Source organism: Cladophialophora psammophila, assembly GCF_000585535.1.
Source record: "Cladophialophora psammophila CBS 110553 chromosome Unknown aczJe-supercont1.20, whole genome shotgun sequence".
Classification (NCBI taxonomy): domain Eukaryota; kingdom Fungi; phylum Ascomycota; class Eurotiomycetes; order Chaetothyriales; family Herpotrichiellaceae; genus Cladophialophora; species Cladophialophora psammophila.
The window spans coordinates 29927-42723 of NW_006912941.1; the positions used below are offsets into that span (position 1 = coordinate 29927).

General features: G+C 52.5%; 4 protein-coding genes across 4 annotated transcripts; 2 read left to right on the plus strand and 2 right to left on the minus strand.

The window, feature by feature from the left end:
• Positions 1 to 1612: 1612 nt before the first annotated feature.
• A1O5_10397 (uncharacterized protein) lies at positions 1613 to 3209 on the plus strand (the record flags this gene model as incomplete). The annotated part of the gene is made up of 4 exons (XM_007750973.1): positions 1613 to 2082; positions 2138 to 2523; positions 2579 to 3052; positions 3103 to 3209. 4 exons carry the CDS (start codon positions 1613 to 1615, stop codon positions 3207 to 3209), a joined length of 1437 nt encoding a protein of 478 aa, XP_007749163.1.
• Positions 3210 to 6700: 3491 nt separating this feature from the next.
• Positions 6701 to 8134, plus strand: A1O5_10398 (uncharacterized protein; the record flags this gene model as incomplete). Its single annotated transcript, XM_007750974.1, has 2 exons — positions 6701 to 7192; positions 7319 to 8134. The coding sequence occupies 2 exons, from the start codon at positions 6701 to 6703 to the stop codon at positions 8132 to 8134; spliced, it is 1308 nt and encodes a 435-aa protein (XP_007749164.1).
• A 155-nt stretch (positions 8135 to 8289) lies between these two features.
• On the minus strand, positions 8290 to 9651 carry A1O5_10399 (uncharacterized protein; the record flags this gene model as incomplete). Its single annotated transcript, XM_007750975.1, has 1 exon — positions 8290 to 9651. One exon carries the CDS (start codon positions 9649 to 9651, stop codon positions 8290 to 8292), a length of 1362 nt encoding a protein of 453 aa, XP_007749165.1.
• A 472-nt stretch (positions 9652 to 10123) lies between these two features.
• On the minus strand, positions 10124 to 11981 carry A1O5_10400 (uncharacterized protein; the record flags this gene model as incomplete). The annotated part of the gene is made up of 9 exons (XM_007750976.1): positions 10124 to 10657; positions 10709 to 10778; positions 10828 to 11042; positions 11088 to 11202; positions 11252 to 11315; positions 11368 to 11431; positions 11483 to 11572; positions 11624 to 11731; positions 11781 to 11981. The coding sequence occupies 9 exons, from the start codon at positions 11979 to 11981 to the stop codon at positions 10124 to 10126; spliced, it is 1461 nt and encodes a 486-aa protein (XP_007749166.1).
• Positions 11982 to 12797: the final 816 nt, after the last annotated feature.

The window sequence follows — 12797 nt, forward strand, 5'->3', positions numbered from 1 at the left end:
CCGTCATCATGAGCATCCCCAGCGTTCACGTGCCGGCTTCTACATTTGAGGGTGCCCCTGGGTATTAATTCACATGGTTTCATACAATCGATCGATCAATCAGTCTGTCAGTCATTTATTTAGCCAGCCAGCAACGAATCCAGTCGGCTTCACCGCCGCGTCTATCAGATGTGCAACCTAATTATCAGCAATGTACATCTGCAGGGACATCCCAAAATTGGCAACATCTACTACAATAGTACTACGACACCTACTGCGACAACAGCAAGACTGAGAATATTTGCCACAACAACAAAATCGGCAACAGCAACGGCCACATGAGTTACATCATCAAGATCTATGCACAAGACACAATTACCAGCCCAGTGCCGCTGCGCACTTGTGGAAAGATCCAAATGGGTATGTGTCTCTTCCCAATGTACCAACTTCTTCTCTCACTAACCTACACTACGCAGAAGACACCCCAATCCGCGCATACACACGCGGATTGTTGATGAGAGAGACAGAGACAGAGACAGAGACAGAGACAGAGACAGAGAGAGAGTGAGGAATTCAACCTAAGTGAGCTGCGGATCGATGTGAGCTATAAACCCCTCCAAGTCCACATGTGGCTTGAGATAGGGTGTGGGAGTTGGACACCAAAAACGTGGTGAAATTGGATTTGAAGTATGGGCTTAGAAAAGGCCATGAGGGATTTGAAGAGTAAGACCTACGGGTTTCATGATGGGTTGACAACATCCAATGTGAAAGGGCAGAAAGCGATCCTACGGGATTTTGGAAAGAGGAGGACGCCCTGCGATGGAGAGGCACCTTCTCGCGGTGCAGGGTGTGAGTAGCAGCACCCTTGTTCGTCCAGGGACTGTGAAACCAAGACTTCTCCGACTGCTTAAACAAAAACTCTGACATTGACATGACAATGGCGAAGGGAATTTCAATCCCTGGTTTGCTGTAAAGGCCTGGTTCCCTTTGAGACAAGCGATGAGAGAATGCGATCCTGACAACCCTCGTTCCTTTTCTCGGGGCCGTCCCAGGACAGTTACGGTCCCCACAACCCGAGGAGGCACTTCCACAGGAGGTAAACCACGACAGGGTATTTGCGCTTGAGGTGCTTGGCTATGGTAACATGAAGAGCGGCTGAAAACAACAGGTCCCTCTTTCTTTCGACTCCGCTCGATGATCCGCCAGCCCGCATTGGCTGCGCATCGGGCAAGGCGTTGTGCTCCAGCTCTCGACTTTCCTTGAGCCCAGCAACTAACCTGCAGTCATGTCTGGAGAGGTTCGCCTAACAACTAGGTTGGAAATTGGAGCGGGGAGAAGAGCATTCTGCCTTTGGCAAGTATCCATTCGCGTTAAGGCCGGCCATACGAGAAAATACTGCATTTGGTCAGCGTCGTCCGTTGCATTGCGCTGCCGTCTATCCAGCTGACTGACTGACTGACGTCGGAGGTTCAATATATCTACATGAGAAGCAAGAGTCAGAGCTGGCGGCCTGATTGCTTTACCCACGTGACTCCCTGTTGGGGGTGTTCTAGAGGTATTTATACTCCAGTGGCAACTCCAGCGTCGCAGCTATGAGTGCGGAACAGCAATTTTCTGAGGAAACTCTCCCACGATGTATCTCCAGAGATCTTCCTCCGGCGCTGTCGTTGTGCCCAACGTCATTGGAGGCGATGTCGTCTCTTTGCCCGAATCCCAGAATTTCCCCGTTATTCAAGGTTCGACTGGTGACGCCATTCATTGTGCCCAGAGCGCGACGGTCGACGTCGGAATCAAGGCTGTCGAGACCGCTGCTGAGGTCTTCAAGGCGTGGAGGAAGACTCCGCTGTCTCAGCGCCGGGCGGTGTTGAACAAGGTTGCTGACATCTTGGAGACAAAGGCCGAAGAGTTGGCGAAGAGAGAGATCCCGGAGACCAGTTGTGATCCGCATTGGCCCGAGTTTGAAGTAACCTATGCGTCGAAGTTTGTGAGAGAGACGTCTGCCAATGTTTCGACCGTGCAAGGGAGCATTCCTGACTCGGAGGTCTCTGGAACAACTTCATTGGTGTTCCGAGAGCCCGTCGGTGTCGTCCTTACTATCATACCGTAAGTTCGATTTGCTCTTCAACCATCGGGAATCCTCTTACTCACCAGGTGGCAGATGGAATGCTCCAACCATTCTAGCCTGCCGTGGCATTGCAGCTGCCCTCGCAGCAGGCTGTACCGTTGTCTTCAAGGCCTCCGAACTATGTCCATGGACTCACCAATTGGTACTCGAAGTCTTCACCGAAGCGGGACTTCCAGCTGGGGCATTGAACAAGATTCAATGTTCTCGTGCCGATGGCCCCGCTGTCACTGAAGCTATCATCAGCCATCCGGCTCTGAGAGAAGTCGAATTCATCGGTAGTGCCACGGTTGGGAGGATTATAGGGAGTATTGCGGGCAAGCATCTAAAGCCTGTCCTGATGGAGTTGGGAGATCAAAGTCCAGTCATTGTCCTTGAAGACGCAGATTTGAAGGCTGCTGCAGAGAATTGCGTTCGAGCAAGTATGTCCACCCTGCGGTTTCTGTGTATGATGAAGCATGTCTCACCAAGTCTTAGCGGTCGCCCACCACGGCCAGATCTGTTTCGGCACTGAACGAATCATCGTACATCAGAAGGTGGCCCTGGAATTTACCCAACTCCTCGTCGAGGCTACGAAAGCTATGCCCTCGGCTGGCCACGCTATCACGGTAGAGGCAGCAAAACGCGCCCACGACATCCTCGAAGAAGCTGTGGCTGACGGCGCCAAGTATCTCGTCGGCAACGCCAAATACACGGGCCGAACCTCCCTTGAGCCTTCGATTTTGACGGACGTGAGTTCAAAGTCTCGGCTCTCCCACGAAGAGTCCTTTGCGCCGTCTGCAACCTTGTATGTGGTCAAGAGTGACGAAGAGGCGTTGGCACTAGCGAACAACACACCATATGGACTTTCCGCCTCGGTCTTTACAAGGAACCATGTGAAGGGACTGGCGTTGGCTAGAGACCTCGAATTCGGCCAGATCCAGATCAACTCTCACACCATGTCTGTAAATGGTAAGCACTCTTCTGTATATGTTAGGGTCGCTCACTGACGGTCAATAAAGTCTCGGCGCCACAGACAGGATTCAAGGGAAGTGGGTGGGGAAGCAATGGCGCTGCTTATGGCATCGGGGAATTCCTATTCAGCAAGCATGTTTCGCTGACTCCGTGAACATTGGGCGCCATGTGGACAACTGAGGTAGGAGCAAGAACCCACTCGGTTAAACAGCGTACCAAAAGGACCCTCGTGTTTACCGTACGACGAGCGACGAGGGCGCATCGGGTGGTGCTCGGCTGACACAGAACGACCTGAAGGCCCATTTGAAGTGAAGATGGCAAATTCGAGCATGCTTGCAGTGGTCAAGCTTGTCGGCGCTTGGTTAGCATGCCCCTTTTCAGGCAAGAGAGACGGGGCTCGAGATTCCCCTTAGGGGCTGGTGGACTCAGGGGGGGGCGAGGTTCTGGAACGCCTTGCTTTCCAAACGGGTGTGAGATCGTTGGCTATTGACCCACAGCCTTGCGCCACATGGCGATTTCCAATGCGAGATCCAATTGAGCTTCTCATTCCTGCGCATTCAGCTCGCCACGAAAAGAAGAACCCTCGCACTTTGCACTTCTCAAAATTGCTGGCCCATGCTAGCCAGAATCCCGGGACTGACGAAGGATAGCCAGCCCTCGAACAAAATCTATGTCCACAACTGTCTTTCTGATAACTGACGGGTGTGCCTCCAGATTCTCACTAGCCAACCCTGAAGCCATACGGTAGGTCTGAGATGGTTTGTTTTCGTGGGTTTACCGCCTCTTCGGACACTTTGTAAATAGTCCTCAATCCCATCTTTTCATCTTCTTCATGTTCTTTTGAACCAGTCACTCTTTCAGAATTGTTTCGCACCTTTATCGTCGCACTGCCCAGTCACTCTTTTCTTTCCGGGCCTTCTAGCCACGAAAATGCTTGCCTTAAGTTCCGTTCTTTCGCTTCTTCCCCTTCTGCCTGCTGTTCAGGCATGGACAAATGAATGGGACGTGGTAATTACACTGACAAAGACCAACACTCACACTGTCTGTCCTTGTGCGGAGTCAACGGAGATTGTTGACTGGCAAGATTGGGCATCGACGCGGTCAACATTTACGTGCCCTACGATCCCTGCCACTCGTACGGACGGCCATCTTACATGGGGCGACTGGGAGTCGACCCGTGGCGCGACTTCGGTCTCGTCGAAGCCTACCTCACACTCGCACACCACGAAAATGAGGACCAAGAGCAGCTCCCAGCTTCATTCCTGGAGTACTCACAGCAGTTCTCCGACGTCGGCTTTGGAACATGACCACAAGACGAGCAAGACTACGATCACGATACCTTACTCGACTCGTTTGACGTTCGTTTCGAGTACGAGCAAGAGCACAGCCTTAAGCAGGCGTACGACCCTCGAGAAAGAACCCGCCTCAAGCACCAGTACGAGCTCGAGCGCCTACACGAGCCCAAGTACTCATACTACCTCCAGTGCTCACAGTACGTCGACGACCACCCATACGGTCTCAACAAGCACCGATCCTCTGCCGACTATTCACACCACCTCGACAAGTAGCCATACCACAACGGGTGTTCATTCCTCCAGCACTGACACCATTTCAAGCACGACTTCGTCGGCTTCTCGCGTTGGAAGTACTACATCGTTGGAACCCTCTTCGTCGACGCTGACCTCCACGTTGTCTTCCACCCTATCAACGACTTCGAGTACTGATACCACATCTTCTTCTCCTGCTAGCCCCCCAACATCTACGGTAGATCCTCAGACTACCTCATCTCCAAGCACCACTTCCACGTCAAGATCCACTCAGTCGACGACCTCGGATCCTACCACGTCTGCTTCTTCTGCGGGAACGACGACATCCTCGGTCCCATCTTCGACGAGTACGGCGACAAGTACGACTTCGACGACTTTAGATGCGCTTAGAGCCACGTCCAGCTCCAGTACCAGCACCACCACGATGGCAACGACAACGACAACTACGGTAAGTCTCAGTCCCTCACCTGATCCACCCATCATGGCTTGACAGACAGTTAACGAACCCTTTCGTCTCGTAGACCCAGAGTGCGTCGCCAACACCAAGCATGATCTGCGGCGTCATCGGCATCATCGGAGGCATGGCTTCCCAACCAGGTTACCTCCCGTACACTCTCGCCGAATGTGCTGCGAATTGTCAGTCGTATCCCGAAGGGACATCTTATTGTACCGCGTACATGGTCTGGGAGGCGGCCGCGGTATGCTACCAGTTCCACGGCTCGACGCTCACGGCTGCCAACGTGGTGCTTGGGAATAGCAATTACAAGGTCTATGATCGGAACTGTCCGATCGCGTCTTAGTCTCCTCATGTAGCAGATGGAAAGGAATCCATGCATGTGCGAGAACTGTTTACTGGTAGAATATGTAAGTCTGGGGCATGTAAAATCCCGACGCGATGTGGTCCTATTCAAGCGAGAGGCCAGTCGTGAACAGCAGGGGGTCAAACATGAAAGGATCTCCTTTTCCTCCTTTTCCTTTGTGTCTTCGTAGCTTAGGTAATATTTTTCTTCGTCGGTTCCACTGCCACGGCGCCTTGGCGGACGATTATCCATTTCGTTTTCTCTCTCTTCTCCAGTAATTATTAAGGCCCTCACAAGCCACAGAGACGAAACAGGGTTTGGGTCTCTGCACCGCCACCTTATAACAAGCCCATCTCGCTAAGTAGCGACGCCAATGACATCATATTGCGTGTGCACCCGTGCAAGCGAGCAAGCAAGCAACGGACAGGGCAGGGCAGGAGTGAGGGTCGACGATCTCTGGCAAAATGACCAAGGAAGGACAAACAAGCAAGCAACCATGAGGGAAACATCTCATGGCATGGACTTCCTTCATCCCCGTCCTCGTCGTCATTGGCGCGTGCCCCATCAATCTGCTTCTTTGACGCGTGGGCGTCCTCATGTCTTTATCTCGCTGAATTGGCCGTCAATCCCTCTATCTGTCCGTCTGTCAGTAAAGACTGGCGGGCTGGATTGATCCACGCCAATTCCGGGCGTGGCTTCGCAGTTAATACGATCGACATCTGAACTAAACAAGCAAGCAAAGGTTTGGGTATGAATCTTGGCTGGTGAGCTCAGCACCTTCTGGTATAACTACCTACCTACCTACCTACCTACCTACCTACCTACCTTGCTACCTCGCTATGCCCGGATCGCAACTTCCCACATATCTGCGACGCGGGCCAGAAATTGCGAAAACAACTCACTCAGCCACGAGCATCTATGGACCGTCTACATACATAAATAAGCCAGCGACACTGCATCGTTAGACTCCTCCACACCTATTCGGCATCGAAACTTTACGTACCCATACCCGTCTTCTTCTACGACTATTCTTTTTTTCCGGAATTCATTTATAAACAAGAATCAGGAAGGAATCTCGTGTCTATTTAGGCACGGATTTCTTTTCCTACACTGTAGTCCGATTCTGGGAGAACGATCAAGCTAACCCTCCCCGACATCGCAAGAGCTTGCTTGTTCCATGAGCCTCCTCGGACGTCGACGGCTTTGAAGCAGGTCAAACGCAGGGCGAGGGTGAGGTGAACAGCCAACGCCCGCCATCGCTTTCTTTCGCCACTAGCTAGCTAGCTAGCTAGCCAATTATGGCCAGAGGAGACCGTTTGTTGAAGGGGCGTCTGGGTGGGAAGCATGCAAAGAAGCCCAGCCCACGACAGCACCAGCACCACCATGCCAAACAGCATGCCTCCTCCTTGCACACATCTTGGCTGTCATCAAAAGCGTTCACAGTCCTCTCTTTCTCCGCCGTCGGCCTCCTCCTGGGCGCACCATCGACCGTCCAAGCAGCCGACGACGTCACGATGCTCCCGCTGCGCGTCACCAACAACTGCAAAGAACCCATCTGGCCGGCCATCCTCACGCAGTCCGGCACCGGGCCCGCCAGCTCTGGCTTCCTGCTCGGCCCGGGCGCCACGAAGCCGCAGACCGTCGGCCTCGACTGGAAGGGACGCGTGTGGGCTCGTACAAATTGCAGTTTTCCCACGACGGCGGGATCGGGCTCGGTTCCGTCGAGCGGGCAGGGAGGCAGTCCGTGCCAGACGGGCGATTGTGGCATGTTTTTGCAGTGTCAGGGTGCGGTGAGTGGTTCGCTTCAACATTTTTGCTCTCCCTCCATCACCACTTTTTATTTGGCGAGCGAGCAAGTGTGTGTGATAAAATTTACCTTGAACGAGGCTTGCTGATCTTGACATGGTGGCACTCAGGGACAAGCACCGGCAACGTTGGCTGAATTCACCATGTCGTCAAATACCAACCAATGCTTTTACGACATCTCGCTGGTCGACGGCTACAACATCCCCGTGGGCATCGTTTCCCTGCTTGGGCAGAGCGGGAATGCGAATCTGACCGATATCCCTCCCAACCTCACAAACCCCGTCTGCATCGGGACCTCCTCCCTTCTCGCTCCGGTAGGTGACAGCCCAGACGCCGACTTTGGCACAAACTCCACCTATCCACTTCCCCTAGACCAGTCCGTTACATCCTCCTTCGTGCAAGATTGGTGTCCGTGGCCCCTCCAACTTACTCCACCCACGAAACCTGGCGACGGCGTCTATCCTTACCCCGATGACAACATCCAGCGACCCATCTTCAACCCGTGCCTCAGCGCCTGTGCAAAGTGGAATAAAGCTAAGTACTGTTGTACCGGTAACCACGGGACACCCGCCACCTGCTCCCCTAGCCTGTACTCGCAGCAGGCGAAGAAGCTATGTCCGGACGCATACAGCTATGCGTATGACGATCAGACCTCCACGTTCATCATTCCTCAGGGTGGAGGCTTTGAGGTCGTATTCTGTCCTGCGGGCAGGAGTTCAAAGATCTTGGCCACATTTGGGGATCAGTTGAGGCAGTTGGCACAAACGGGGCATGCGACGAGGGATATTATCTCGTTGGCGCAGAATGTCTCCTATATCAGGGAGAAGAGTGCTGCTGATCGAATGGCCACTGAGCCGAGCGCATTGCTGATTGTCTTGGTGGGATTGTTGCTGTCTTGGTTTGGGGAATTTGGAGCCTCGCGGTGAGTTGGAAGATGGAGTGTGTGTGCGCTCTCTCTGCAGACGAGTTGGGTAAGAAGTCTGCACGCGGTATCCTGTCGCATTGTTGATACCCTCTGAACGCTCAAATGGACCTGAGCTCTTGTTCAATGTTCAATCATCGCAGCCCATTTTTATTTCTCTCATCCTTTCTCGTCCCCTTTGCTATTCCAGCTCCACCCTAGCGTCTTGTAATCCATCTCATAGCTCTTATTCTGCCACTGCAGAGTTGTCACACCAGGGATGACGGCCGAGCACGACCCGGGCCAGGGTGCATCCTCGCCTCCGTACAGGACGGCCCACAGAAGCCTCATGTCCCGCGTCGGGAGTTTCTGCATGAGCACCTTTGTGGCGGCCACTTGGATCTGCTTCTTGCGGTCTTCGTCGTACCGGGCGAAGATCAGTGCTTGTTGTTCGCTAAGGTAGCTGTCGTGCTTGACGGGGTGCGCTTTCCAGCGTCCCGAGGGCGTCAGTGTCGAGAGTCGTGGGATACCTGCTGCGGTAGCGGGTTGGGAGGGTGCGGGTGGGGCTTGACTTTGACCTTGGGCATGACTCTGAACTTGGGGCTGAACTTCGGCTTGTGACTGAGGTTGAGCTTGCAATTGGGCTGGGACTTGGGCTTGAGCGTCGACCTGTACTTTGGTCTTACTCTGGGCTTGAGCTTGCGATTGGGTCTGGGGTTGAGGCTTTACCTGACCATGAGTCGTAGCGTGGGCCTGAATTTGCGACCGAATTTGAGACAGAAACTCGGTTTGAGCCTGGGATTGGGCTTGTTGTACCTCAAGACTCGGCCGGGCTTCACTCTGATGCGTTGTCTCAGTTTGAATCTTAGGCAGAGTCGCAACCCTCTGCTGCTTGTCAAACTCCTTTGCTATACTCTTTGCAATATCTGCAATGTCGAAGGCTTCCAGCGCTCTGCAAGCATCCTCTGCGTTCGTCGAAACCTCTCTCGAAAGAGCAGACGATGTGGTCCCGTCCAATTGCGGTATTGAAAGTTTGTCCTTGGGCATGTCCATATATTTATCCATGTTGTTCAACGATTTTCCTACCACGGAGCTTGAAACAGAGTTCGTAGAAGATGAGAGTTTGCCGTTGACAGGTTCCCCTTCACTCTTAGTTGCACCAGAACTGGCACCATCGTCGGCAACAGCGGCCATGGTGTTGCTTGCCTCCGCAGAACTTCGTTGTTTCGCCCAGGCCTTCATACGCTTGGGAGTAAAGTGATCTTCCAGTGCCCTCCAGATATCTGACGCGATTTCAATTGGCTCAGCAATCTTCCATGCTTCGCTCCCTGGGACCAAGGTTGACAGGATTAGAGCTTTCGCGCGGGCATTCTTGGTCCAAAAGTCGTCATCGATGCTTGGCTTAGGGAGGGTCAGAGGTATGTAAGGAGTGGTTTCTTCGGGAGCTGTAGACGCCGCAGACACCGCAGCTTTCGCCGGTCCAGATGGATGAGCAGGACTTTTGCCCTTCGACGCATTTGGCTTGGATTTCTTGTTGGGCATTATGTCTCTGTGTGTGCGAGGGTTATTTTTTGCGATGCTCCAAGGAAAGGAGGCGACCTTTGCTTGAATCACCCCAGTGTCCGGGCATAGTTAGTTTTACAGCGACTGACAGGACGACCAGGACAGCGCTGAACAAGGAGTTTGGCCCATTCGATCGCACACGAGGCGAAGTATGGGAGATTTTGGAAGATACGCTTGCAGGCAAAAATGCTTGGACGGACATAGTACAGCGGAGCATTTGACTACGAAGTGCATTTCTGAATCCCGATCTCGCCGAGTTAAACTACCTTTGTCTTGCTTTGTAGAACTCGACCAAAACACCAACGTCTTCTCTTCTCTCCTTTACCTATTTCTGATACTTGAGAACATCAACTTACCGACGCATCTCAAACCTATCTTCTAGTAAAGCTTCTGTTGGCATCTCACTGTCCGCCTTCAAACTACGCGCCCGGTCTCGCCATTCCTCGCCAACTCAGAGCGTGTACTTGAATCCCTCCTGTCCCTCGATTGGCTTCTCCAGGGTCCCATCATCCACCTGGTTATTCTTCCTCCAGAAGTACAACGAAGTGCAACAGACAGAGCCTAGTATGTAGAGCTGCAGTGCTGCGGTAGTCCACAACCCGCTCCTATACGTCGGAGCTTCCTTCTGAGAGAAAGCTGTCGAGGCGATGATGCCGCCAATTGCTCCGAATCCGATCTGAAGAGCGCTACCGACACTGCGTTTGGACTGCATCCGAATATTATTCGATTGATATGCAAGGATGGCGGGAACATTTCCTTGACAACCAGCAACACCAAGGAATATGCCAAAATATCGGACTCCGTCAGCACTGTGATAGGCGGTAATCATGAGCCCAACAATGATGATGAGTGCTTGAGCTATAATTACAGGGGCTCGCTTGTGGTATTTATCGCCGACCCAGGCGAATGACAAAGCACTAATCACTGCTGCGCCAACCGGAGGTGCCGACAGTAAATTGGCAATTCCAGCAGTGTATCCCATACCCTGTCACAGGGTTAGTTCCACTTCCATAGGAGAGGTCAGCATAAGGCATACCTGGATTATGACTGGCGTGAAATATGCAAATGCATAAGCTGGCATAGTCGTCGACATGAACATTGTCGCACTAGGAACGGTTAGAGGAATGGGAAGACGCGTGAGATGGGCTGGCATACAAAGCCCAGAGTTTCCAGTCTTTGAGATGTTGGCAGAACTTGGCCCATGTGAGAGGATCAGGGATAGCGTCTCTGCGGTCATTCTCGATCCGTTGGACGATGAAGGCGGCTTGCTCATGGGTTAAGAGACCCTTTTTCTCAGCTTTGTCCGGAAAGTCGATAATAATGAACCATGCAATAACAGAAATGGTCACTGTCATCAGGCCTTCAATGATCTGTTCACTGTCAGCTATGAACACACGCCTGCAGGATCGTCTTACAAAAATCCATTGCCATCCCCGCAGACCGCCAACACCCTCCATCTGCATCAGACCATATGCGAGAATATTTGAGAAGCCGCCGACTAGAACGGACAGAATATAGAAGAAGGCAAGGCTTGAGGAATTAAGACTTTACGCTTTCAATGAGGAGCGTTGACACGTACCGCTTTTGGACCTCATATCGCACATACCAGCAACTGATCAAGTACACGCATCCGGGAAAGAACCCTTTCAACCACTTCATCAGTTCACTGCAAGCATGGGGGAAAGGTTTCCTCACCTGCTTCGAAAAGCCCCAGCAACGTACGGCAGACAGCGAGGGCCTCGTACGACTTGACGAATCCCTATCTTGTGTTAGACACAAAGCACAGAATGAGACCAAGGACGCCTCCTACTTGACCAATCATGACACATCCCCACGCAAAGGCAATGAATGAGAGCCAATTGGCACTTCCGACTCGGCGGAGAACAATGTTTGACGGTAACTGCAATACGTTCAATTTGGACATTTTGATATATACATGAAGATTTCTCACCTCGAACAAGAAGTACGGAGGAAAGAACACCACTAAGACGACAGTATATCGATTTCCAATCTCCAAGTGAAGGTCCTCTCCCATGCCGGCAACCCGTGCGTTGGAGACCTGGTCGAGTCAGTGTTGATGGCACACCCAAATGGAGGATTTGTCCTACGTTGACACGATCAATGAGAGCAATCGAGTACAAAGCGCCCAGGATCGGGAGAAGACGAAAATCAATCTTTCGAATCAGCTTACTTTCAGCGTGCTTGTCGTAATACGGCAGGTCGTCATTTGGACTTTGCGGCTGCTCCTGGGCACTCAAATCCGACAAGTGGCCGGTTGTGTCATTGTATTTCTCATCTGTGGACGACATGATGTCTGGAACGATGTAGTTCAAGCGAGAAAGCAGATCCCTGCGGAGATATGTTGACTTACGTCTTGTGCGCTCAATTCCAACTCAAGCAGGGATATCTTGCACGAGTTGAAAGGCGGAAGACCTGGGCATTTATGGTTCTGGATGCATCATCTGTGCCCAGGCATGGCCAACTCAACGTGAGGAATCAATCCGCTCGTCCAAGACCCTTGGCCGTTCTTGTCTGGCAGTGTGATGTGCTGTCCAAGCATGTTGTACGGTTTACCCCTCTCCATGGCAGCTTGGCCCTCACCATTCAGATGAGTTGCCGCGCTGGTGCCAAGCTCTTACGGAAACATTTACCTGGTACGATCCAGGACATGGTAAGGTTGACGCCCCACAGCAATAGCTAGCCGTCGCTGACTCGAAGCGAGCAAAGGCATACAGGACTATTTATGTTGGCAACCTGACCAGATTGAGGCTCTTGGTCCGATTGACTAGTGGCTTGCCCGCCGGGAGGCTGGCTTGGCCTCCGTCTTACACAACGCTAGCCTTGCAGAATCTGGGGAATCACGCCGGGCTAGTGCGGCCTCTGGCAATGCAATCCTCTGCGCCAGCACTCGAACAAACGGTGCAAGGTTGTCCCTTGTCCTTTTGTCGGATTTTATCGTTTGCCTCGGGATTCCGGAATCGGGCTGTCATGCCCGTCATATTGATCGACGAGCGTGCGAGAAACACGAGGAATCTTTGATCGGACATCATCTAAAGCTTTTCTCTGGCAACGAGAGGGTAATGCTGTTCTGCTGCCCCCAACGGCCACACCAGGCAAATCAGGTG